The sequence below is a fragment of the Chelon labrosus genome (assembly GCF_963514085.1).
Source record: "Chelon labrosus genome assembly, chromosome: 11".
NCBI lineage: Eukaryota > Metazoa > Chordata > Actinopteri > Mugiliformes > Mugilidae > Chelon > Chelon labrosus.
Genome location: NC_140344.1, coordinates 25,317,790 through 25,343,728, shown reverse-complemented (window position 1 = coordinate 25,343,728; position 25,939 = coordinate 25,317,790). Strand labels below are relative to the sequence as shown.

At 42.7% G+C, this 25,939-nt stretch overlaps 1 protein-coding gene across 2 annotated transcripts in view; it reads right to left on the bottom strand.

The window, feature by feature from the left end:
• Positions 1-24,875, bottom strand: part of nlrc5 (NLR family, CARD domain containing 5) — a 33,997-nt gene extending 9,122 nt beyond the window's left edge. Inside the window, exons 1-41 of one of the 2 annotated variants that reach the window (XM_084555713.1) lie at positions 24,827-24,875; positions 23,876-24,216; positions 22,910-22,960; positions 22,291-22,380; positions 21,531-21,716; positions 21,283-21,437; positions 19,917-20,048; positions 19,360-19,672; positions 18,028-18,385; positions 17,778-17,940; positions 15,762-15,892; positions 14,417-14,651; positions 14,083-14,324; positions 12,003-12,086; positions 11,841-11,924; positions 10,399-10,482; positions 10,204-10,293; positions 9,990-10,040; positions 9,881-9,910; positions 9,689-9,772; positions 9,313-9,396; positions 9,101-9,190; positions 8,071-8,151; positions 7,849-7,932; positions 7,098-7,181; positions 5,963-6,052; positions 5,570-5,617; positions 5,450-5,479; positions 5,271-5,354; positions 5,102-5,185; positions 4,164-4,253; positions 3,964-4,023; positions 3,390-3,473; positions 3,191-3,274; positions 2,520-2,609; positions 2,293-2,358; positions 1,241-1,324; positions 950-1,033; positions 751-837; positions 552-608; positions 381-419 (exon numbers count right to left, since the gene is read on the bottom strand). In XM_084555713.1, the coding sequence (XP_084411839.1) occupies positions 381-419; positions 552-608; positions 751-837; positions 950-1,033; positions 1,241-1,324; positions 2,293-2,358; positions 2,520-2,609; positions 3,191-3,274; positions 3,390-3,473; positions 3,964-4,023; positions 4,164-4,253; positions 5,102-5,185; positions 5,271-5,354; positions 5,450-5,479; positions 5,570-5,617; positions 5,963-6,052; positions 7,098-7,181; positions 7,849-7,932; positions 8,071-8,151; positions 9,101-9,190; positions 9,313-9,396; positions 9,689-9,772; positions 9,881-9,910; positions 9,990-10,040; positions 10,204-10,293; positions 10,399-10,482; positions 11,841-11,924; positions 12,003-12,086; positions 14,083-14,324; positions 14,417-14,651; positions 15,762-15,892; positions 17,778-17,940; positions 18,028-18,385; positions 19,360-19,672; positions 19,917-20,048; positions 21,283-21,437; positions 21,531-21,716; positions 22,291-22,380; positions 22,910-22,960; positions 23,876-24,200 (4,472 nt within the window). In that variant the 5' untranslated portion in view covers positions 24,201-24,216; positions 24,827-24,875. The remainder of the gene's footprint in view (positions 1-380; positions 420-551; positions 609-750; positions 838-949; positions 1,034-1,240; positions 1,325-2,292; positions 2,359-2,519; positions 2,610-3,190; positions 3,275-3,389; positions 3,474-3,963; positions 4,024-4,163; positions 4,254-5,101; positions 5,186-5,270; positions 5,355-5,449; positions 5,480-5,569; positions 5,618-5,962; positions 6,053-7,097; positions 7,182-7,848; positions 7,933-8,070; positions 8,152-9,100; positions 9,191-9,312; positions 9,397-9,688; positions 9,773-9,880; positions 9,911-9,989; positions 10,041-10,203; positions 10,294-10,398; positions 10,483-11,840; positions 11,925-12,002; positions 12,087-14,082; positions 14,325-14,416; positions 14,652-15,761; positions 15,893-17,777; positions 17,941-18,027; positions 18,386-19,359; positions 19,673-19,916; positions 20,049-21,282; positions 21,438-21,530; positions 21,717-22,290; positions 22,381-22,909; positions 22,961-23,875; positions 24,217-24,826) is intronic. The other variant, XM_084555714.1, reaches the window with a different exon arrangement.
• Positions 24,876-25,939: the final 1,064 nt, after the last annotated feature.

The window sequence follows — 25,939 nt, the reverse complement described above, 5'->3', positions numbered from 1 at the left end:
ATCAATGGATTTCAAGATGACAATGCTAGGGTTCATGGGGCTCAGATTGTGAAAGAGTGGTTCAGGGAGCATGAGACATCATTTTCACACATGGATTGACCACCACAGAGTCCAGACCTTAACCCCATTGAGAATCTTTGGGATGTGCTGGAGAAGGCTTTGTGCACCAATACAAGATCTTGGTGAAAAATGAATGCAACACTGGATGGAAATAAATCTGGTGACATTGCAGAAGCTTATTGAAACAATGCCACAGCGATGCGTGCTCTAATCAAAGCTAAAGGCGTCCAAATATAAAGGCGTTCGAAATATTGAAATATTAGAGAGTGGCTGTTATCACTTGCAGGTAACACATTAAAAATATGGAAAAAGAGATATACCCAATCTTCTCTGTGGCCATTGATTGAGCTGAGTCACCCCTGAAAACACAAATACACAAAAACATTCATCATACAAGACTACAAGACATTGCAGATGCTATATTTATATATTTTGTTTTCGGTATGATTAATTAATAGGCTGTTAGCACAAAATCATTTCAGACTGATTACCTGGCTGAAGTGTGTTCAGTGGGCTTCAGAGACAGGTGTAACGTGTTCTGCTGAATCCTGCCAAACAAACGACAGCACATAGTCAAGATCTTCATTTGGGACATTCTGCAGCGAGTGCGTATATTGCTAAGGAGTGTAACGTTTCCTGATAAGTGTGTGTGTGTGTGTGTGTTTGCTTACATGCGTTTCCACATCTCACCTGATAGTGTGAATGTTTCTGCTGAGGCTCAGACAGCGACGCACTAAACGAACCGCCTCCTCGGCTGTAATCCAACTCTCCTCAATACTGACGGGGGAAAGACAGACTGTGATATAGCGCGGTGTAATTAAGCAGTTCAAGCACCTGTTCATTCAGCCAGGAGCGAGGAGAACGAGTGCGTTAATGAATATCTTCTTACCTGACAGTGCATCCTCTCTGAGCGCCGTTCAACAGCTTCACAAAGTCTTCAATCCACTCTGACTGCAGCAAATTGTTCTTTAACCTGTGGACCGAGCATAGTGTAATCACTGCTGTACTAATACTAATGTACAGCTTTGTTTTTGCCTTCACAGTTACATATTCCATTAAACAAGATAAATTATAACCTGGAGGCTGACTTTAAAACAAAACCAAGTAGTTTAAAACAAATATAAGACTCTTTTCATGTCATGATAGCCATAAATCTGTCTAAAGATGGAAGTGTACTTACTCCAGTTTGGCCAAAGCTGGACAGCCGGACACAATCTCTGCCAGTCTGACCACATGCTCACGCTGCAAACCACTTTCTCTGACGCTGGCAGAAAATAAAATAAATAAAAGCATAAATGAAAAAAGGGAGACAAGAAAGAACAGAAGTGGATGTGGCTTTTATTTGCAGAACTGTTCAGGGGAACGTGCACTGAGACCTTTCGCATTGCCAGAACAGAAACCAAGGCACTGCTTTTAGCACTTCCTGCCTATTTCGGCGGGTTAGTGCCCCGAGACGGAAGGTAAAACATGCAAACCGGATACAAACGGGTTAAACTGTTTGTAATGGTCAAATCAGGGGGAACTGTGTGTCCTGAAGTAGTTCATGACGGATGATGCTTTTTTTAGCTAACACTAGTGAAATACATTCTTTTCTTTATCAGCGCACGATTCCCACTGTCAGTTGCAGAGACACAGGAACGATGCAGAAGGCTGGCAGATGTTTTTTCTCATTAAATGCTGCTCCATTTTTGTCTCTCCAAACTGATCTTTAGTGACATTACAGCTCACTTTTAACTTCCTCTGTGCACACATTTGCAACATGATTATTGGTGAGGTTTTTAACCACATAATGCTTTTTTTTGTTATGTTTGTCGACGACTGCAAGTTAGAAGCTCTCCCATATGTATTTATGTATTTCCTCTGTCTTGTGGGCATCGTTTAGCTTCATTTTCAGATGTTGTTTAGCAGAGTCTGCGTTGCTGAGGGTTTAAACATCAGCAATGAATCGGTTAAAATCTATTTATTTAAGAGAGGCTTTAAGATGTACTGACTTTGCACATTATGAAATTATTTACTATTTGTTTTGTTGCAATTTCAGAGCGTCAACATATAATGAAAGTTTTGAATCTGCACACAGTTTGCATTAAAGTGCATCGCCGAGACTTGACGTGTGTGAGCATTTTTACTTAGGTCATGAAAAACCCACACACACCACTCACCCACATGAAAGCGTTACAGCGGTAATGTGGTACCAGTCTATACATTGAGGAAGCATATGTTGGCATATCTCACCTCAACGTTTTTTCACAACCTCCATTTTGACTGAACCAGATGAGGCCTCGCTTCTCCTCTCCCAAACTGCCAACGCACATCAAGAGGTTGAGTCCAAAGAGACAGACAGGAATGAATGCTTCATTAATGCTTATAATCTTCCTACAGTAAATTACTTAATTAATTGCTTTCATTCTTGGTCCTTCGTTCTTTATTTAATTATTTTTTTTTACTATGCACTGGCTCACCTGACTTCAACACTGGAGACATCGGTGCAGGTACACAGCGTGGAGGCTACATTCAACAAGCCCTGCTGGGTCAGTCGATTGTCACTGAGACTGTGGACGGAGAAACAATAAAGAAGTCATTTTCTGATGCGACAACTAAAGTGCATAATACATACACCGATCAGACATAACATTATGACCACCTTCCTAATATTGTATAGGTCGCCCTTGTGCCTCCAAAACAGTTGGGACTCATCAGAGAATGGACATGGGCCTTCTGAGGGTGTCCTGTGCTGTCTGGCAACATAATGTTGTTAGTGGGGGGGCTATGGGTTGAGGGGAGGATCCCACAGATACTTGATCAGTTTGGGATCTAGTGAATTTGGAGGCCAGGTCTGTGTCAGGCTGCATCCTGCTGGGGATGGCTGCTGCCATCAAGGAGTGTCATTGCTATGGGGTGGGATGCCTGGTCTGGTCTAGGTGGGTGCTACATGTCTAAGTAACATCCACATGAATGAATGCCAGGTCCAGAAGTTTCCCAGCAGAATAGTGAATAGTCACAAGATGGCCAATGTTTTTCACTTCTCCTGTCAGTGGTTTTAATGTTGTGGCTGATTGGTGTATACTTGCTATTTGAGATTTATTTAAAAATCAAATACAGGCTACAGAGAAGGAGGCCAATATTTACTTACTTGACATAGCTGCTGATTTTAAGCTTTGGTAGAGAATCCACCAAATGCTTCACTCCTTCATCCTCCACTTGGTTACTTGATAAGCTGCAGTCAAAAGAAAGAGGAGATAAGCATCAGCACAAACATTTCCATAAGGAAGCACTGGACTATCCATGGGTGCATGGACGTAGTTATGTTTGTATGAACATGTGGCTCGTACTCCAGATCAGACAGTCGGGGACCCTGCTGCAGGATCTCAAGCAGTCTCTCCAAGTTGTCACCATTCAGGCAAAAATGAGTTAACCTGTGTAAGTCAGAGACAGAGACAGAGTCAGCGCTGAAAATGTATTTCTTATTTTGTGGTGATCAAGACAAACAGATAACGCAATAAGGTACCATTTATGTGCCATATATTTTGGCGCCTTTGAGAGACTGACTTGCCTAAAAAGTTTGTTTCAGTTTAGCCGTGCAGCCACCTACTTCTCGATAATAATTCAGAGAAATGAACTCAATAAAATAAAACCACGGACGGAAATTGTTCTCACATGTTTGAGTCTTAAATAAATTTAAATTCTCTGTCAAGTTCTCGATTGCGTTAGAGATAACTCCCCGCTATAATTTATGTGGAGTTTCTGACTAGTCAGACTGAAAGCAAAAGTAGAAGACGCTTCTTTTGTACTGTTGGAACAATGAAGGCTTGTGCAGGCGGCGAACAAAATGAAAATGTACCGCCACAATGTGTTTTTAATTGTGCACAGTGTGCTCAAGGGTAAAGCCACTAGACGACCACAGACCTGCAGCTCACTTGCTCCGCTTTCACTTCGTCAAAAGTGATGAAGGATTCACTCTGAGGGCTGAAGAGGAGTCAAAAGCAGTAATTAACCAGAGCAGATTTAGTGACAGAAAAACTCAAACAAATAACATTGCAGTGAAATATCTGTTCGTTCTTATTGAGCGTAGTCAAACATATAAAGAGAGTCTGAAACGGCCGTACCTGAGTTCCACTGACGTGATTTGCTGGTTGTCAGTCAAACAACGGACCAGTACGAGTGCATCGGTTGTGGATTTGATGCTGTGACTCACACTGGAGACAAAAAAAAAAAAGGATTCAATTTCTACAGCATGCCTCGGTGCAACTGAGGAGGAAATTAAACCTGCACCACGTTTAGGCTTAGCGTCATCCCAACACAAAAACATGTTTTTGTTCATAATGAACAATGGTATTAGCTGTGTATTATGTCTCTGGTTTGTGCTAAAAAGTTAATTATGCATCACAAAGAAGGAAACTAACTCCACAACATTTAGATCAAATTTATACAGTGCCATTTTCAATACACCGATCAGGCGTAACATTACGACCACCTTCCTAATATTGTGCAGGTCTCCCTTGAGCCTCCAACACAGTTGGGACTCATCAGAGAATGGACATGGGCCTTCTGAGGGTGTCCTGTGGTGTCTGGCAACAGAATGTTGTTAGTGGGGGCCTTTGAGGGGAGGTGCCTCTGTAGATCATCCCACAGATACTTGATCAGTTTGGGATCTAGTGAATTTGGAGGCCAGGTCAACACCTTGTGCTGTTATTCATGTTCTTTCTTTTAGTTGTTCCTAAACCGTTAGTGTGTGTATCCTGCTGGGGATGGCTACTGTCATCAAGCAGTGTCATTGCTATGGGGTGGGGGTGTCTGGTCTGGTCTAGGTGGGTGCTACATGTCTAAGTAACATCCACACCAATGAATGCCAGGTCCAAAAGTTTCCCAGCAGAACATAGAATTCTAACAAGATGGTCAATGTTATTCACTTCTTCTGCTAGTGGTCATAATGTTGTGGCTGATCGGTGTATATTTTCCCAACAGTGATTATGTTTCACCTCATACAATAAAATAAAGTGGATGTGACTAGTAATTAATTCATTCCAGCATGTACGCGTCTTACTCAAGCCTCTGCAGGGACAACATCTTCGGCAACACCGTGAGCAGATTCTCGATAGTCCTGTCTTTGAATGAGCTGTGAGACAACCTGAGACAACACACGAGTCAATGAACATCAACCAGTCCAGTCACAGCATTGAATAATCACGTGGATACGTAATAACGGAGCTTACTCTAACTCCAGCTGGGAGCGACACTTGACCAGTCTTCTACAAACTGTGGTTATATCTGATGGCAGCAGGGTGCTATTGTTTATTCTATAAAATCAAAGAGGAGCATTTTAGTTTTTAGATTAACATTAGAAATGTTTCAGATGTGCAATATTTCCCAAAACTTCCTCAGCTTACTGCACCTGAACATCTTTTGCAGCTTTTTGCCATTGCTAAAAAAACAGAAGAATTAGCTTATTAGCAGGGAAATCAAAATGCAGACAGTGGTATTCAGATATTTTGGGGTTTTCAAAGATTTTTACCTTCTCTCAGAGCAGAACTTCAGAATCACCTGGTCTTTGCCTCCATCGCTGTAAAACCAACAGGGTGGCAACAGATTAACCACATAGACATTTTAATGCCAGTCTGAAGTTAACAAGAACACGTCCTTCCAATAAATTGTGAGGTATACCAGTCCTGCACTAAATCTTAGCTTCATGGAGGTTATGGTATTCAGTGTTTGTTTAAATCACAGTCAAGAAGGGGAATTTAGTGCAGGACTGAATGCATCCATTTTCCCTAGTGTTCCTAATGTTTTGGCAAGTGTGCACACATTTTTTATAAACAGATATGAATAGACGATTCAACAGTTTGGTGAAATAGGTTCCCTCTCTGTTGCTGCTCCAAAAGAAATGATTATTCAAACCAAAGAGTACCTGGTGTGGATTTGTGTTAAATTGCCATGGGAGCATAAAGCACCTGCCAGCATCACCACTCCTTCCATGTTGATGTCATTGTTACTGGCACTAAAAAAAGAAAAAGCACACACACACACACACACACACACACACACACACACACACACACACACACACACACACACACACACACACACACACACACACACAGAGAACAATGAGCCAGGAGGAAGTCAGTGTTGTCTCTAATTGTCCTAGATAATGGCCCGGGGCGTAAACGGAGTGACTGCCGGTGTTGCTGTTTGGAACCTGTTTAGTGAGAAAATACACTGCCTGGCCAAAAAAAAAATTCTTAATATTTTGTTGAACCGCCTTTAGCTTTGATAACAGCAAACATTCGCTGTGGCATTGTTTCGATAAGCTTCTGCAATGTCACAAGATTTATTTCCATCCAGTGTTGCATTAATTTTTCACCAAGCTCTTGTATTGATGATGGGAGAGTCTGACCACTGCACAAAGCCTTCTCCAGCACATCCCAAAGATTCTCAATGGGGTTAAGGTCTGGACTCTGTGGTGGCCAATCCATGTGTGAAAATTATGTCTCATGCTCCCTGAGCCACTCTTTCACAATTTGAGTCCCATGAATCCTGACAGTGTCATCTTGGAATATGCCCGTGAACATCAGGGAAGAAAAAATCCATTGATGGAATAACCTGGTCATTCAGTATATTCAGGTAGTCAGCTGACCTCATTCTTTGGACAACATAATGTTGCTGAACCTAGACCTGAGCAACTGCAGCAACCCCAGATCACTAGGCATGATGGGTGCATCACTTCATCTGCCTCTCTTCTTACCCTGATGCCCCTATCACTCTGGAACAGGGTAAATCTGGACTCATCAGACCACATGACCTTCTCCCATTGCACCAAATTGAAGCCTTTTTTTTCCAGTTAGCCTCACTGATTAGTGGTTTTCTTAAGGCTACACAGCTGTTCAGTCCTAATCCCTTGAGTCCCATTGTACGTGCAGAACTGCTCTTACTTTCACTTTTAAACGTAGCCCCGAGTTCTACTGTTGTCTTTCTTCGGCCAGGCAGTGTAGCAGCCATGCAACTAAATAAAGAGGGAGAACTCCTTCACTGTCAATGCTTACTTAATTTCCTGAATGTTGCTAAACTGGGTCAGGACTTCCAGCAGTTTCTTCAGGCCTTTGTTGCCTAACCGGTTATTGGACAAACTGAAAATAAAGAGAGTGAAAGTTAATGTCACAGACACATAAAAAAACATAATAACAGTTCAAATTAAACCCTTCATTGAACCTGAGTTTAATATTACCAGTGTCAAAGTGTATAATAAATAAATGAGATAAGATAATCCTTTAATTTACCCCGCAATGGGGAAACTGACAACAGTGAACCTGACTCTTTTGCAATAATAAAAGCTAACTACCTACAGTATACCAGAATCTAAGGGTGAGTGAATGCAGCTTTATCCAAGACAAGCCACCATATTCATTTACAGCCGTTTACAGTTTAACCAGTCCTTGTAATGACTCAGGATATACACCGATAAGCCATTAAGACCACTGACATGAGTAACATTGACCATCTTGTGGCAATTCATGTGGACCAGACCAGACACCCCCACCCCATGGCAATGACACAACATGGTGGTGACCTGGCCCAAATTCACTAGATCCGAAACTGATCAAGAATCTGTGGGATGATCCATAGAGGACCCTCCCCTCAAAGGCCAGACAAGACAGGACACCCTCAGAAGGCCCATGTCCCTTCTCAGATGAGTCCCAACTGTTTTGGAGGCACAAGGGAGACCTATACAATATTTGTACTTGTGTTTCTGACCCTGTGAGTGCACATTCAGTTTTTTTTTCTTGAGTGTCTTACTCCAGCACTGTGAGACCAGAAGAGGTTCCCAAACTTCTCCACACTCTTTCCATGTCAGCAGGCAGCAGATCACAGCAGCTGAGACTGATGGAGGCAACAGAGACATGATTATCAACAGAAATATTAACAGCATAATTGCTAACTGAATATCTTTTTGCAACAAAGTGATGCTCTTTCATTATTTGTATACAAGTGACACTGTAGCAATAACCAAATACAAACCTAAGTTTTTTAGGTTTTTCAATTGCAAGTTTTCCTGTCCTTCCAGAGAATGCTATAGACACCTGGACAGGACTCTGTCGCCTGAAACATAAAGAAGCACACGGTTACATGGCAGTGGTCCCTCCCTGATTAAGAATTAAAATAAAGTTGTGTTCAAAACGAAGAAATTATACGCTAAAGATTGCACAATGTGAGTAGAAGTATTTCTGCATTGGTTTGTGCTTGAAGTGGCTACAGCTATGGTGGTATGTGTTTAATAGGGGATGCGACTAGTAAACTTTACTGCTGTGCCGTGACACTTTAAGTTTGACAATAACAACACAGATGCTGAGAATACAGGTGAGGAGCCCAGTGGGTTCATCAAGTGTGTGGAAATACTTCACTAAAGACGAAGCCGATTCTACGGTGACATGCAGAACATGTAAGTCAGTCCTGAAATACAACAAAAGTACTACTGCAATGCACACTCATCTGAAAAGGCATCCGCTAACGCTAGCAGAGAAACCGTCCAAATCCTATCAACATGAGTCAATCAACAACAGAAAGAAGGAAGCTGCACATCAACAATTTGTTGGTGAATTTCATTGTCAAAGTTATCAGACCTTTAGCTGCTATACACTGCTATACATTTTTCTATCCTGGCTACACTATCCTATGTTACAACATGCTGTGAAGTACCATTAAATGCTATGGATGACTCATGTGTTTATGTTCAGTTCAGTTTTGTTCTATTAGTTGACACTGTAGCTGCGGCTGTAGAGAGTGTCTTGTTTTTCCTTGATGTCAGTTAATGCATCACGCGAGAGTTTGCCAAGCGAAAGTCGCATATTAGAAGCGTCAGACTGACGGTGTTTATGGTGTTGACGTGGTCTACGGCCAACAATAGCCAGTGTACAAGCTTCATAAACTTGCAGAGAAGCCTCTGTAGGTTCTTTTGTGTGAGAGGCTAAGATTTACTACGTGAACTTTCGAAAAATCAGAAGTTGTTCAACCATTTATTATGCAATGTACGTCACATGTGATTTTATACCTGATGTGGAGCTCCGAAACAGGATAAGAATCAGACAGTAGAGCAGTCAGAACCACCACACTCTCCACTGACGAGCAGCTGTCATTCACACTAAGAAACAAGACAATCAGTGTTAATTGGATGCTGTAAACTGCTTGGGTTTAACCATTAATATAAACCACATATAAGTGTGGCTGGGATTTTTAATTTTTTTTTTGTTTTTTTTTTCTTACATAATCTTTTCAGAGACGTTGAACTTTGGCACAAACTGAGTGAGGGTCCTTAAAGTGTCTTCATCCCACTGGCCTCCAGACAGACTAGGGTGCAAACACATATTTACACCTTTACTGGCATTTGATTGGCACTCACAGATACAAACCAGAACATCCACTATGAATAGCAGCGCCAAATGATCACGCAACAGTGAAACGACAGCTGTGGTTTAAATCAATTTCTTTTACTTATTTTACTTATCGTCTCATTTTCCAGACTGAACAGTATAGATAGTTACCCAAGGACAGAAGATAAAACAATACTTGATTAGCTGCCTGGTTCTATTTCATTCCGTACTGTGTTATTCTACTTTGGTATGTATTATGGTTTACTCACTCCAGGACAGCCAGGGCAGGGCAGCGAGCCAGTGACTTGGCAAGTTTTTGCATTTCAGGCTTGCGCCATTTCTGGTTTAACAAGCTGAAAGGAAAAAATGACACCAAAACGATATAAGCATTCACGACGAAAGACGAAGCTTAACAATTTAACATCAAGGAAATTGGCAAAACTTCCGGTTTAATGTCTCACCTGACTGTCGGTTCAGGCTTGGTTTTATGGCTGCAAAGGGGAATTCATAAACAAGTGTCACTATGGTGATTTTATTGTTTTATTTGTTTTATCTAACCATAAAACTCACCTTTTCATGTCTGAGTTTTGTGATAAAGTTACTGTCACTTCTTTTGTCCCGCTGCATACGCAAAGACAAAACAAATACAGTGTTTACGCCTTCATTTTCTAACTGACCTACTTCTACTTTAAGAGAGCACGTATTTAATTCTGTGAAACAAGCTTGTGTGAATGACACATTATGCAAAAACACAGAGCGTGTGTGTGTTTGTGTGTGGTCATACTCTGCATGAACGCGTTGGACGTTCAGACATGAAGACATTTTCTCAATGAGGCAGTCCACCGCTTCCAGGGAGGTGTTGTTTCGGCCCAGCCTAAACATAGAGACGAGCAAACACGTGCTGTAAATGTCCGCACACAAATCCTCTGCAGCCAGTCTTGAGTTAACTTTATTTTGATGATAAAAAAGATGATCTCACATTACAGAGACGAGTCGTGGTAGTTCGTGAAAAATCTCAGCAATGTGTTGAACTCCTTCATCTTTCAGATTGTTGTCAGTTAGACTGCAATAAAAAAATTGATGATTAATCTATGATTAGATTAGGTACCTAGATTTGGAAGGACAAGCAAAGCAAAATCTGTCAAAGGTTTGATAGAAGGGATTACTTAGGTTGTGGAGTACTGTAGGGCCTTCAGTGCTCCACTTTATGGTTGTTAAAATATGCCAAACTACAGAGTAGATAAGCATGGCCCCAGCAAAAGGATAACAAACAAATTTGTGAAGCGTTTCCACATTTCTTGGGCGGCACAGTGGCTTAACTGTGGTTAGCATTGGTGCCTCACAGCAAGAAGGTTCTGGGTTTGAATCCATCGGCTGACCGGGGGTCAATTACATTAAGTTTAAGTGTGCCATATAAATAAACGTGACTTGACTTGACTTGACTTTCTGTGCGGAGTTTGCATGTTCTCCCTGTGTCTGCATGGGTTCTCTCCAGGGTAGTGCAGCTTCCTCCCACCGTCCAAAGACATGCTCGTTAGGTTAAAGGGGAACTACTGTTTTTTACAACCTGGACCTTATGTCTGGCATAAAATACGGTCGTTTACTCACTCATATAACTTTTGTGTAATTTGTATTCCTTCGGGAGATAATTAGATCAGCGTATATCCATGTAGTGGGAGTGACTGGGGCACCGAAACGCAGCCTCTAAATAGCCTCTAAACGAGTCTAAACTCATTAATTTCACCAATATTTTGTTTTCGTATGCTAGTGCTATTCCCCGTTGCAACGGTTGGCTTGTTTACCTGTAACTCCGGACTCAATGGGGAACAGCACTAGTGTATGATAATAAGTAATACATTATTTAGAGGCTGCGTTTCGGTGCCCCAGTCACTCCCACTACATGGATATAAGCTGATCTAATTATCTCCCAAAGGAATACAAATTACACAAAAGTTATATGAGTGACTAAATGACCGTATTTTAAGCCAGAAATAAGGTCCAGGTTGTAAAAAACAGTAGCTCCCCTTTAACTGGTGATTCTAAATCGGCCTTAGGTGTGAGTGTGAATGGTTGTCTGTCTCTCTGTGTTAGCCCTGTGATAGACTGGTGACCTGTCCAGGGTGTACCCTGCCTCTCCCAGCGACAGCTGGGATAGGCTCCAGCCCCCCCGCAATCCTCCAGAGGACAAGCGGTTACAGAAGATGAATGAATGAATGAAAATATGCCAATTGTAGCTACCCTCTCTAATTTTTTTTTCACGGGACTCCAACCTGTTTCTTGGTTTGCCTGTTCTGACGATGCACCCCTGTTAGTTAGTCTTTTCTCATGCCTCCAAACAATTGAACATCACAAAATTTGCTGTTGGAGGACACGTTTACGACCACTGAAATGAACACTGAACAGTAAGAACAGGATATATACTTGATCTCGGTGATGTTTGGGCAATTCTGTAGTCCAGAGGCCAAACTAGCTGCTCCCGTAGCAGTCACGCTGGCACCGCAGAACCTTGAGAGGACAGAGATGAAATCGGTCAGTGACGAGTCAGGGTCGAGTATTTCTCCAAAGCAAAAATTTGAAACCTACTCCAGTTTTCTCAGGGTCGGGAAATCAGGCAAAACAGAGGACAGCTTCTCGGCAAACTTGTCGCCGTACTTGCGGCTGCGAAAACTGAGGAAAACACAAAAATGATGAATAACAACAACGAAATACAACAATCAAATCATATTTTTCTCCATGTGTTTAATGTTGACACTAATAATCAGCTCCTGAGATGTAGCTGCATGATTCCTAATGAAGTACTTCAGTTTCTTTTTTTTAACGATCGATGTTTGGTATCTGTAAAACATGCTCCTCACAACCCTAATTTGAATGAATGACTTTCAACAGGAAACAAAACAGGAGAAAACGAGGGGGAAGGGGATTCTTGCATCTGGTGAACAGACGAGCAACATAAGCGATAAAGACATTTTTACAGCTAAATCAATCAAGCTTTATACAACTGCAATGCAGACAGAATTAAATCGTGTTTCTCTCTGAGATCTGTGCAGACATATCTAAATAGGTAAAAGACTAAAAATACTAAAAGATTAAAGTTAAAATAAGTAAAGTGAAGCAAAGTGCATGGTGCCCTTCCCGGGTCAGATTAGCAGTTCAACAGTCTAACAGCTTGTTGGAGAAAACTGTTGAACTGTTAGTCCTGCTTTTGATGCTCCGGGCAACAGACATTATTTTAGTGGTTCCAACGGCTTTGAGGCACAGGACACATTCTTTGTTAAAACCTTGTGCCAAGAGTTCGTGTGACTGTAGCTGCCGTTCTTAACCTCAAGAAACAACATGCTTTCCGACCTCAATCGGACCCAGGAGGCTGGTTCATGCATGTACCGGACTGACAAAGACCAGCTAATTCAGAATGTCACCTGACGCCCAATGACAGCTGGGTTAGGCTACAGCCTCTCTGGGCTTACCCTCTAGACTCTATAGGGTCTTTTAACTGCAGTAAATTCCTATCCTCTATGTTTTATCTCACAGCATAAAGCCTCTAATCTTACATTCTCATTTCTTCTTATTATTTTACTTATATTTTTTTATAAACTATGGTGTTTTTTGGTTAGAAACGTGCATAAGTCCACTGTGTGAAACATGGAATATAAATGACTTGAAATCATTCACACAGTATAAAAATATAAAAATTATACTTCGATCCACATCAAGCATCTTCCAGGTGTCTCTATATACAGTAGACAGGGCCTGACCCGACTCACCACCACCACCACCACGAAGACCTGCTAAGTTACATGCAAGCCTACACAATGTGTGGAAGTGCATTCTTATTTGGGATGATCAGGTAAACATCCTTGATAAATTACTCCTTTAAAGGAGTAATAGATCAAGGCTCTGGCCACAAGCTTCCCTCAACCACACCGAGCACAAGGGCACAGCAGCAGGAAATAAAGAGGTCCAAGTCGGTATGACAGGTGGCCCGTCAGCTGAGGAATGTCAAAGGCAAAGCAGCAGCAGCTCCTTTCCGGAGACGCATTTGCTGCTGTTGTGCAACCGTGTCTCTCTCTCTCTCCGAGCATGTTCGGTGGCTAAACATGGGCTTTCAAATTCTTAACAGCTTAACACAATCAACCTTAGCGTTCCCGCATGTGCTGTAGTGACATCTTAAATCTGCTCCTGTGCATGTGCGACAAATTTAGCTAATGAAACTATTTCAAAGAACAAAGTATAAAGGCACGTGTTTCACTTTGAGGAAAACATTAAGTTTGATTTGAAGTCCTCAAATTGTCTTCAATTTACCTCAGCTGCGGAGGACCCTATTCACTCTATCTATTCACATAATTCATACTATTCACCCTGTTCAACTTTACTGCATAATGCTGTTGATACAAACTCAACATTTCTTGTGACCGTTTCATATTACAAGCCCTCTAGTGGCGTCCCGTCGGTGGACAAGAACGAGCAAGGGGCAAAGAAGAGGGACGCACAAGCACCAGTGATACTTTAAATGAGTAGTCGAGAGCAAAGAGTTTTAAAAAAGCACAGTTGTGTTTGTGAATATATGAAATTAAATGAGTTGTAAGGCACATCAGGCCTTACTAAATAAATATGACGCACCTCTGCCTTTTCTTAGGAGATGGGTTTTATGTTTTAATCCACTCACCTGAGGCAATGGATGTGCTGACACCTAGATAATAGATCTAAACACTCCAGCTCCATTGAGCACGCTCCAAAGTCCAAATTGACGCCACTGTCACCCGCTGAATTAACCACAAAAGCCAGAGCATCGATATCGCTAGGCGATAGCCAGATGTTCCTTAGCTCCAGGGAGGATCTCGCATCCACAACCTGCCTGGCCAGTTTGTGGTCTTGGCTCTCTTGGACACTGTGGCAGAGCTGCAAGATCTGGGGAAAGGTTGAAAGGAAAGATCGGTGAGGAAACGACAATAAATAAATAAATAAAAGAAAGGTGCCAATTAACAGGTTTTTCATTTTACCTTCGGGCCAGTCAGATTATTGTTGTTGCACAAGGTTTTAAGCAATTTCAGAACGAGCTCTTGTCGCTTCTGGACCCAAGATTTGACTGCTTTGGCTCCAAAGGACGCCTTGGCTAACTGAACCAGGGCTGAAGTGCAGTGGGAGGACGCCAGACCACACACATACAGGTACAGGGAGTCAGTGAAGACTGTCTTCTGGTCTGTTCTGGTCGTCCAACGACTTTTCAGACTGAATCTGGGGAAACAGTGAGGCAGAGTTAACATTTTGGACGAGGGATGCTGTGTTGTGACGCCTTTTAACCAGACCTCCAGACACGCTGAGTGGTGTAAGGCTGTGTAAGAGTGTGAAGTTCTTAACAGTGGTTTCATACAGGGGATAAAGCAGGATTTGTGTTAAAGTAGGACCTGTGAGGGGGGTTGATGGTGCATTGAGTATGGGTGGGGTAATTTCCACAGAAATTGTTGCCTAGTTAAGTAACATATAATGCCACTACTTGCATTTAAACTGCAAAACCAAAAACTCAGATTAGATTAATAATTCTACTCTACAGTAAGATCACAGTGCTGCATCACGCTTCATCCATCTAACACGGAGCAACCGGAGCAACAAGTATTGATCCTGCGACTAAAGCCAAAGAGAAGGAGCCTAAATTGTACACCGGTTTGGTCAGGGTGAGGCCTGAGGGCGGTTATTTCCAGGCAAAAGTGTGACTGACGGTTGGCTGTGATACCCAAGGAGACTCCGAGGAGGCGGACTCAGAAAGGTTGCTATTCTGATTGTAAAGAGGCTGAGCTTACCACCTGTGGGCTCTGGCCCAGTTTAACGCCCTCTGACAAAAATACAACACTTTACAGTCAAAAGAAAAAAAGTTGGACATTAAGCCTTAAAGTATTCAGTGATTAATGTAAAGGTGTCCAATCAATGATTAGTCTTTATAGTTTCATTTGAATGCAGACTTTATCAAGACAGTATAGTAACACTAACAGGCAGGCAGCCTCCTCCTGAGCGACTGAGGAAGCCTCCTGCTGTATGAACGGGGCTGTGCCGTGCCTCACGACCATCTGCAGCTCCCCTGAGCCTCCACCACTGTGATTGGACTCCTCACTTTGTGCCTACTTCAGTGTCTTTCTGACCACCTTTTATGGCTAAGGTCAAACATATCTCATTCTGTAGTGTGCTCCACTTCCACAGCTCGTGTTGCCCCTATAGCCAAGTTATTTTAGTATAGAGTGTGCCTATATATGGCCGGGTCCTATTACACTCATTTGTAGCTCATTTGTCAATATGCTGATGAGATGTGGGAATTTACTTTTGGCCATGAGCTCAAAGACTAATCAAGCTTACCTCTTCTTGAGTTGGGCATCGCTGACATCATTAGTAGTCATGATTACCAGTGCAGCCAAAAACTCCTGCACTGTGAGGTGAACGAAGCAGTAGGCGTTGACGACAGTTCCGTCCAAACGTCTGACCTCCACCTAACAGGAAAACAAGGATGTATATTAATATTCAGCATGCCACAGGCACGCCAAGGGGTTTACAGTCGTGGCCGTTGCAATGTAAAGGAAACTGCAAGACTGAGCTGAGGTCTAATATGGGTGTTTGTGGTCCTTGGTGGTGAAAAAAATCATCTAAAATGTGTTATTCTATTAAACCCTGGATTTAAAGAATTCAAAACATCAATTTATTTTTGATCAGACATGAAAGCACGCGCTTTCCTTCCTCTTTTATTTGTCATATGAATAAGCCGGGTTATCCCCTTATCTGTTTAATCCCGACAACCAGCCCACTAATTTGCCTCAGCTTTGCATGAGGCAAAAAAAAAAAAAAAACCTTCCACCCTCCGACACACTCAAAAAACAGGTGGGTGTTAGAAGAAGATGTATGCAGATTGTTAATAGTACTTAAAACGTCCTTTACGTTATGAGCCTTTCACGACGAAAACCATTGGAAGGCTTAACAGAGTAAAGGAGCTGCATGCTCAGCTCTGTTCAGAGCGGCAATACAAACCTGTTTGACAAGGAGTACTCACAGATAAGATAAGATAAGAGCTTCATAAAAAAATAAAAATTAGTAAAAATTCTGTTCGCTGTCAAGCTTGTTTTAAACGTCGCCTTGGGTGAACGTTAAGAGAAGAAGCAGCAAGCACAAGCAGGACTCAAAGCTCTAACATCAGGCGGCTATAATGAATGGAAAACCATTTGCACCATGACCACGCAGGCGTTGGTTATGGTGGTTATCGTTGTACGGTCGTATAGTGCAGATAGTCTTACCATCCCATCCCACCACAGCAATAATTACAACCGTAAACTAGCTCCATCATATCTTAAAGACCGCATTGTACCATATCATCCAAACAGATCTCTTCGGTCTGAAAGTGCAGGCCTACTTGTGGTTCCTAGAATTTCAAAAAGTAGAATGGGAGGTAGAGCTTTCAGCCATCAACTCAACTCGACTCAACTTTATTTATAAAGCACTTTAAAAACAACCACAGCTGAAACAAAGGGCCGTACATTGGTAAGACAAACTATTAAAAACAATAAAATAATAAAAATAATAAAAACAATAAAACACTAAAAACAATAAAAACAATAAAAGCACTAAACAAAAGCACAAAAACAGGGTCTCATGCTAGGTCAAAGGCCAAGGAATAAAAATGGGTTTTAAGACAAGTTTTAAAAATGGACATTGAGGGGGCTTGTCTGATGTGGAGTGGTAGGTCGTTCCGCAATTTGGGACCAAATTTGAGACTACTGGCTTTACATAACGTGACAAGGGGCCCCCATCAACAGGGAGGTGTTCACAGATCCCACTAGGACCAAACACCATCACTTCTGTTATATTTTCATTGAAATTTAAAAAGTTTTAACGTCTTCAAGACACAACAGGCTCCTCTCCTGTGGAACCAGAACCCAGTTTGGGTTTGGGAGGCAGACACCCTCTCTATTTTCAAGGTCAGGCTTTAGACTTTCCTTTTTGATCAAGCTTATGATTAGGGCTGGACTGAACCATCCCTTAGTTATGCTGCTATAGGCCTAGGCTGCTGGGGGACGATGCACCGAACACATGTCCTCTTCTCTCTCCTCTCTCGCATCCCCCACTTTCTTTTCTCTGTCACAGAACTCTTGTCCTCTAACTTCCTATCTACTACTCGTCATGCAATTCTGTACTATTACTATATAGAATGTTTACTGCTGTGTGTCCCTCAGGCCGTGTTTTGTAAAGCGTCTTGAGACGATTTGTATTGCTATATAAATAAAATTGAATTGAACTGAATTCATTGCCTAGGTTTTGAATTTTACACCTGACACTAGATCACCATCAAAAACTAATAGGAGACTAGTACATATAACCACGTCTGACCTGCGAGAAGAACCCCGTCCTCATTGAAAACTTCAAAACATCCGGCGGAATGTCTTCTTCCACAAAGAGGATCTTGTTCTCCTCTAAACCTCTCCAAGCCAGCCGACTCAGCTTGCACAGCTCAGGTCCATACTGACTCAGAGTATTCAGTGAGGACACAGCGCTGCAATGAGACAATGAGACAGAAAACAAGTGAACACGATCCAACTCCACCGACACAATCGACGACGGACGTACTCCAAGTCCTCACCTCTGAGGAGATCTTAAGGCCTGTGGTCTGGCATCTGTTCCTCCTAGGCTAGAGTCGCGACTAACAAAAGCACCAAGCACGGTGAGGTAGACCTGGGTGAGGGTGGTGGGGACTTGGGTGGAAGTCAGTGGTGCTCTGCCATGTTCTCCTTGTGTTTCCATGTCTTCGGGGCCTTTTCTGTTTCCACCTTGTCTCTCCTCCTTCGTTCCTCCTGCATCTGCCCCTTCCATCAGTAAATGCTCCAGACAGATGCAGCAGATGTTGCAGAGGGCGGGGAGGGATGACATGGCAAGGAGGTGTCGACTGGACAGGAGGAGATCGGCTGCCGGCACTCCAAGATCTCGGCTTGCTGAGGGACCTTTGTAGTTGAGACATAAACCAGCGTAAGGCGGCAAAAATTCAACATGTTCAGACACGTTTTTGACTGTTTTCCCTGATTAGACCGATTCACCGCAGCTTGGGCATGTTCAAACTACGCTCCACGCTCCGTTCTCCCTGACTCTACGAATTTGCAAAAAATATTATTGCTATGATGCATGAAAACACGGAATAAGTGTGGATTAACTCTTGACTAGGCAGTGCAGTTGAACATCTACGACGCAGGTGTCAGTTTGCAACTCTAAATTATTGTGGCGGCATTAAGGTGCAGGTAGACAGCGTTGCTAAAGGCATTTTGTAGCTGCTCAGTCAGAACATCTTGCCACTCTAAACCCCTGCTGGCCTTCCAGAGGTGGTGCAAGAGAGTTTGAGTGGTGCATGTGCTTCACTTCACAACTGGCTGTGAAGCAGTAGATTAAAGGCATGCATGAGGCCTGCAGATAATTACTAGCAGATAGTTTGTAGCTTAAACGCTGTTATTTTGATGCTTATTTTTGCACTGCAGCCGGGTCACTAAACAGAAAATGAAAAAGACAGTGGAGGAGTGAAAGTCGGGCCAAAGAGTGGAAGATTGAGATAGCATGAGAGCTCATATGTGGCTGTTTGTCTATGATAAGAGGAGAGGGAGGTCGCTGACAGGACTTTTTAAGGCTTCAGACCTATTCTGTCAAGACTCGTCAGGATCTTTTAACTCAGTACCCAGCCGTATGCGCATCTTCCTGTTTAGCTAATTTTTTTTTAGATAGAAACTGTTACGATAACTAAATAAAACATTAGACAGTTGATATCCTGAATGGCAGACCCTAAAACTAGATCCTGCACTTTCCATACTTTCAAAAGCTTTATAAGGCCACAAAACAGTTTTCACTTGTCTTGGTAAATAGCAGTTTCACCATAAATCTTTACATATTCACCACAATGGAAAATATTTCAAATAAAATATCAAGTTTTCACCTTTCACACCAAAGAAGTTGTCCACGTACTCCTTGATCTCGCTGCTGTCCCATCCCAGCAGCTTCCCCACTTTATCCGACACGCCGTCCAAATCGATGACGTCGCGTGAACGGCACGTGACCAGCACGGTGCTTCCCGGGAGAATCTGGCGATTTAACAACGCCGAGATGAGGTCCGCGACCGGCAGAGGCTTTGCCAAGTCCAACGGTCCTCTCACTTCCGTTCTGCTGAGTTTGCTGTGAAACTCGTCATAGCCGTCGAGCACCCAGCAGCTTTGCTCTGGATTGGAAAGGAGGTAGTCCACAATGGCTCTCTGCTCCAACACGAGAACAGAATGTAAGGGCATTTTAAGACATAGTTGGGGTAAAACATTTAAGAAGAAGTTTTCAATTTTGCTTTTGGACCATCTCCCAGAAATAGCTTAATGAACAAAGACCTGTCTGACCCGTCAACCAAACTGATTTAAGCACACCGCTGTCATATTTGTTTTGCTAAATGTTCACGTCAGAAAAGTCCTGTTTTGTGAAGCTATTGTTTAACTATTGCCACCTGCGTACCTTAGCATAGTCGCCTCCATTTGGAGGGAGGTAGTGTTGGAACAGCAGCTCCGACAGGGAGAGGGGACGGGACAAGAGGTTGAGCTGGCGGAACTCCAGCAGGACAAACAGGTAGGATGAAGGGACAGGGCCCTGGATGATGAGAGATGGACGAGGATGTGGAAAAAAAAAAAGTCACACTGTCGGATTAAAGGTACAAGTACTGCATATATTACTCCAAATTCAACTCAGTCGAGCGGTTGGAATACTAGATGTTGAACAGAACTTCAACTGAACTTGTGTATGTGTTTAAAAGAGCGTCTACTGTGTTAAGTATCCACTATACACCGATCAGCCACAACATTAAAACCACTGGCTGTAGGAGTGAATAACATTGATCATCTTGTGACAATTCACTGTTCTGCTGGGAAACTTTTGGCATTCGTGTGGATGTTACTTAGACATTCACCCCCACCCCCATAGCAATGACACTCCTTGATGGCAGCAGCCATCCCCAGCAGGATGCAGCCTGACACAGGCACACACACAATAATGCTTTGGGAGTAAAAAACATGAAGAACAGCACAAGGTGTTGACCTGGCCTCCAAATTCACTAGATCCCAAACTGATCAAGTGTCTGTGGGATGATCCACAGAGGCCCCTCCCTTCAAAGACCCCCCCACTAACAACATTGTGTTTCCAGACACCACAGGACACCCTCAGAAGGCCCATGTCCATTCTCTTGATGAGTCACAACTGTTTTGGAGGCACAAGGGAGACCTACACAATATTAGGAAGGTCGTCATAATGTTATGCCTGATGGGTGAATTTCCACAGTCTGCGCCTCAGCCTATATAAACCTTTTTTTTTTTTTTTTTTAAATAGTTGTGCTGTGTGTAAATTTATCTAACAAAAAGCAGGTTAGTTACATTTTTAGTTACATCTTTTATTTATGTTACTCCTGAAGAAAGACACCAAAATCGTGCAAATGTCATGCTCTTATTTTGAAAGAATCCCCGCCTTCTGGTTCTGTGTTTGCTTTGTTTTTCCTGCTTGTTGTTGCCTGCCCCATAATGATAGTACCCGCCCTTTCCTGTTTCCTATTTAGTCACTGCCTTTCTCTTTGTCAGTTTGTCTGTGCCGTTCCAGCCTACGTCGTACCCTGGAGTTTCTTGCTTTTTCGAGCTTATTTGTTTTAGTAAACCATGGTGGTTGTTCTTGAAACATGCCTCTACCGTCCTGCATTACACTAGGGGCATTACAAAGCTGAATTGGGGCATTGCACAGGTTTTTAGAAATAGTTTAATCAACACACTGATCTAGCAACCAAACCCTGACAAATGATCCACTTATAATAAACAGACGGCATCAAAAAATGTGAACTCACCAGTCCATTTGCCCACTGCTGTCCCAGACAAGACATGAGAAGAGTTTTTCCTGATCCAGCCTGGCCGACCAGAACGGTCACTTTTCCTGCACATCCCTGGAGGAAGTTCTCCAGAGTCAGCCTCGACTCCAAATACGCAAAGTCCCCATCAGGCTCTGAGTTTATTAAAAAAACAGTGTTTAGCACGGCAGACTTGCTCATTGTTCATGATCTGAGTTACAGTAAACATTAGAGGAAGTCGCACGCACCCGGTGTCCTGCTCCCTCTGTCCGCCGAGCCAGGGGTTTGATCGGGTCTGTCCCAGCCTCTGTTTGCGGTTCTCGGGCTGACCCACACATTCTCCAGCTGGACGCCCTTCACCAGGCCTTCTGTCAGCCGCTCCCACCTCCTCAGCAGTAAACTCGTCACTGCAGTAATGTACTGCTCCCAGTAATCTGGGCCAAGATACATTTATCATGTGAAATGAATGCAACAACAGTTCTTAGGCATCTAAATAAGCTGGTTTGAATGCAAGCAGATCTAAACGCGAGACCAGAGCTCCCCCCGGTAATGTAATACTCAGTAAAATAAACATAGACGGGATGCCTGGTTTAGTGCCATAATTAAATATAGGGTGATACTATTTCATTCATTTCTTTTTCACTTTTCACTTTGCATTTGCATATTAGGCTTGTGTCTTAATTTTGGTACTTATTAATACTGCTTTATTCGAGGTGTCAGTGACAGTATGTTGAAGTGTGCAAATGCAACTGAAAGTAAAAATAAAACATTAGCATTGATGCACCGTGTCACATGAGAACTAGACACAGAGACTGGGTGGAATCCCGGTCATACCATTGATACTTCCTTTTATATATGGGATTTTATGTGATTTTTTCCCCCTACCCTTTATTTTATTAAATCAACAGATATCAATCAGTGAATGGCCATTTTCCAGGTTGGTTTCATGCACGCAGGTGTAGCTAGCTATAATGTAAGGAGGTGAAAAGTGTCATGTGCAAGCTCTACCAATTCTGGGGCGTTTGATAAGCTGCTGATCTGAAGGCGGAGAAGAAGGGATGTGATCCGCTACGCCGGGATGGGAATCTTCACAAACATCTGCGGTGCAGAAAAAACAAAAAAACAAAAGCAAAACATGAACGCAAATGCACGGAGGCACTGGGAAATATCAAACCGGGTTTAATGCTTAATCAAGTGCCCTATTTCGTAACTACTTTTCTTAAAGTAGTTTCAAAATCATATTAAATCAGAGGAAACACAGGGGATTCCCAAAGATAATTTACGTGCAAACTCGGTGCTGCTTTCATTTTCACTTATGACACAATGGCGCAAAGAGTGGAACGCCTCAAACCGAAATGGCACCTGCTTCGATCATACGACGTACAACAAAGAGCAGTTAACAAACCAGAAAAAGTCAGGAGAAACACAGCAGCAGACGGCATATTTTATGTGTTTAAACATGCCAGTACAGCCAGGCACAAAACCAAGACAAATCAAGACACACACACACACACACACGCACACACACACACACACACACACACACACACACACACACACATGCACACACCATTTGGCAAATTTGTACTCTTTACACTTAGAGGTAGAGACGAACAACAAGAACTACCTGTGATTCTCAGACACTCGTCCTCTGTGGCGGGAGACTGTACACGATCAGCTGAAGTCAGTGCAATAAAAAGTCACACTGTTAGCCAAGCAGGAAGCACAATGGCAGTTTGAATTGAGTTATTGTGAAAAAGTAAGTATTACTGTTACTAAACAAATCAAAATTCAGAATCCAAAACAAATAAATTAATGAAGAATTCAACACCAGAAAGGAAGGGAAACGAAAGTGGACGTATTTCATTTGAGGTGTCACATTGAGAGGCTTAAAAATAAAATGCTGGGCAACGATTACGCATTTTAATGCCCAGCATCTTAAAAATAAAATGTTTGGCAACGATTATGCCCAGCATTTTATTTGCGTGCAACATGCCACTTGTGCAGTGTAGCCGTTAAAGCACGGAAAGTGAGCCACCTGTGGAAACCGCAATTTTTACATAAGACCACTTTTTCTTCTACTCAAATGAGTAGGCATGCACAAATTAAAAGCATTTTTTGGACCAAAATGGCACATATTTGGGCGGCACGGCAGCGTGGTGGTTAACACTGATGCCTCTCAGCGAGAAGTCGTAGCTGTGAGTGTGAATGGTTGTTTGGAGAAAAGACTGAGTAAATGCAGCCACAGATGCTGCAGAAAACTGATGCTGCAGAAAACTGATGCTGCACCGGTTGCTGCTGGCTACATCCTCTGCCTACACCCCACTCAGTGCTGAAGCAGGAGCTAAGAAGTCAAACACCTACGTGCCCAGGAAGACAGGCAGTTTAAGCCCTGTGATGTTTCACCATATTGTCTGTCTGCCTCTTTATGCCTCCTAATCCTTGACATATATGTACATATGATGTATATGTAAGACACTAAATACAAATTTTAATGGCTTATTAAAAGTGACCTCTCTTCTTGTGCCTGAGTGACCGAGGACGCTCTCCTGTAGCAAATTAATCAACTTTAAAAGCAACTTTTCATACTCACTGACGCGTCCAGCCACTGACATGAGCCTCGACTCCAGATGCATGGGGATGTCCTCGCACAAGAAACACAAGGTCTGAAGAAAGTCGCAGCAGCGTTCAGCACTGGCCACCTTGAAGTACTCCAACATAGCTTCGATGTAGTCCGTTAGTGTGGAAGGGTCAGCGGAGGCCTGCTGGTTTTGGCCCCCAGCTTTGCCGGGCATCATTCGGTACAGATCCATTATGACCGAGGCTGGCTGTTTGAGGAGGATGTGGAACAGTTCTTTGGATTCCTGAGCCAAGACGTGGTTCACATTTTCGTCGTCTGGTTCCACCTCCTCATCCATGATCAGACGCCATCAGCTGGTACACAAGGGAACCCAAGAAAACATGCATGAACTCAAACAGTCCCACACTTTAAAAACAGCTTTGACTGAAGGAAATGCAGCAGCATAGAGAAGTGGTACGAGGTTTAATACAAGGGCTCGGGTGATCACTGAGGGTCAAACAGAAAGTAGTAGTTTGCAAATGGGTGTAAGGGGGACTTTTGAATGCTTCCACTGGATTTCTTATAGGTTTACATTCAATGCATTTTGAACCAGAAACAGCACGTGGACGAGAACGCTTAATACGTATTGGGAATATGTGGGTTGACGCAGCACTTTTGTCCTGCGCGTTTTTAAGTAGATACCTCACACAGAGTTGGTTTTGTATCACTATTAAGGCCATTAAGGCGTTAAGATGCCAAAGTAAACGGATTGTACGGGGTAAATATGTGCTTTTGTCTCCGTCGGTCCCGAAATAACCTCACACGTAAAGGTCATGTCGGGTGACGCGCATCGTAAGTTCTCAGCGTCTTTCATTCAATTCGCCCCAACACAATGCGCACCGGGACGCTTAGACTGCAGCTTCAATCCTTTTTTTAAAGAAAAGAATCTACTAAATGTAGAAAAACAAAAGACTCAAGACTCACCAACGATTCTTGTCGCAGACTGCATCCCACTGCAGCCAGTCTGTATTAGTATAAAACGAAACTGTTGTGAGGGTGCATGGTTTTGGTTTCGTTTTCTCGTGTGCCATTAAGTTCTCTGGCACAGGTACGTCGATCACTTTTATTCAATAAACCACGATTTTCTAATGAATATATATATATATGTAAAAAATGAAAATTAAAATAAAAGAGAAGTAAGTGAATGTGGTTTTGTTGGGGAATGAAGTTTCTAAAAGCTGGATCCATGTTTTAGGTTTCATGATGAGCCCAGCTCCTTCTACTTAAAAGTTGGTTTCCATAAACACACACACTGTGTCATATCGCCGCCTGGCTGAATTACCACCATGGCTCCTGACTATTGACTGGGAGTCTGAAATGTGCCTCACTGTTTTGCATAGGGACCCCAGGAGCACTTCAAGAAATGTGCTTTTGAGACTTCTTTTATTTTTTTGTGTATATATGCCTTTTTACAAAAACTCTGACTACTGGATGGCCAGGAGATTCAGATTCAGAAAACTTTATTTTTCCCCGGGGGTGAATTTAAGGCACAAGTGAGCAGCATAAGGTGCGAGTTCTGTCATTTTAAGGAGCAAAAACCAAAGAACCAAGATGTTGTTGTCACTGTTGTTGTTAATACATTTGCAATAATTAAGAAACACTGCAAGTTGTCAACGCTATGTATTTGAATTTATGTTAGAAGCACCCCTGATCTGTCTTCTTTGGCTTTAGTGCTCAGCAACAAAAATGCCCCCCCCCCAAAAAAAAAAAGAAATCAAAAAAGAATAACAGAAACGTTCCTCTCGCTTCCTTATCTTGGTGCACTGCAGTCCCTTTAACGGTCTTACATCAAGATTGGCATACATGGCTGTTTCACGTTTGCAGCTTGTGTGCTGACTGGCGTTTCGCAGGGGCTTCAACAACTGCCCTGTGCCTCAGAAGCCCCCACCCTGACCACACCTCCCGATCTCTGACCTCTTTGCTTCCACGTTCTTTCTTGGATTTCTAACACCTCTCTCATTTCATCGAGCTGGCGCAATTAGATACGGTACACCAAATGTTCGATGAACTTACAAGAAAACAAGCAGAGAAAGAATT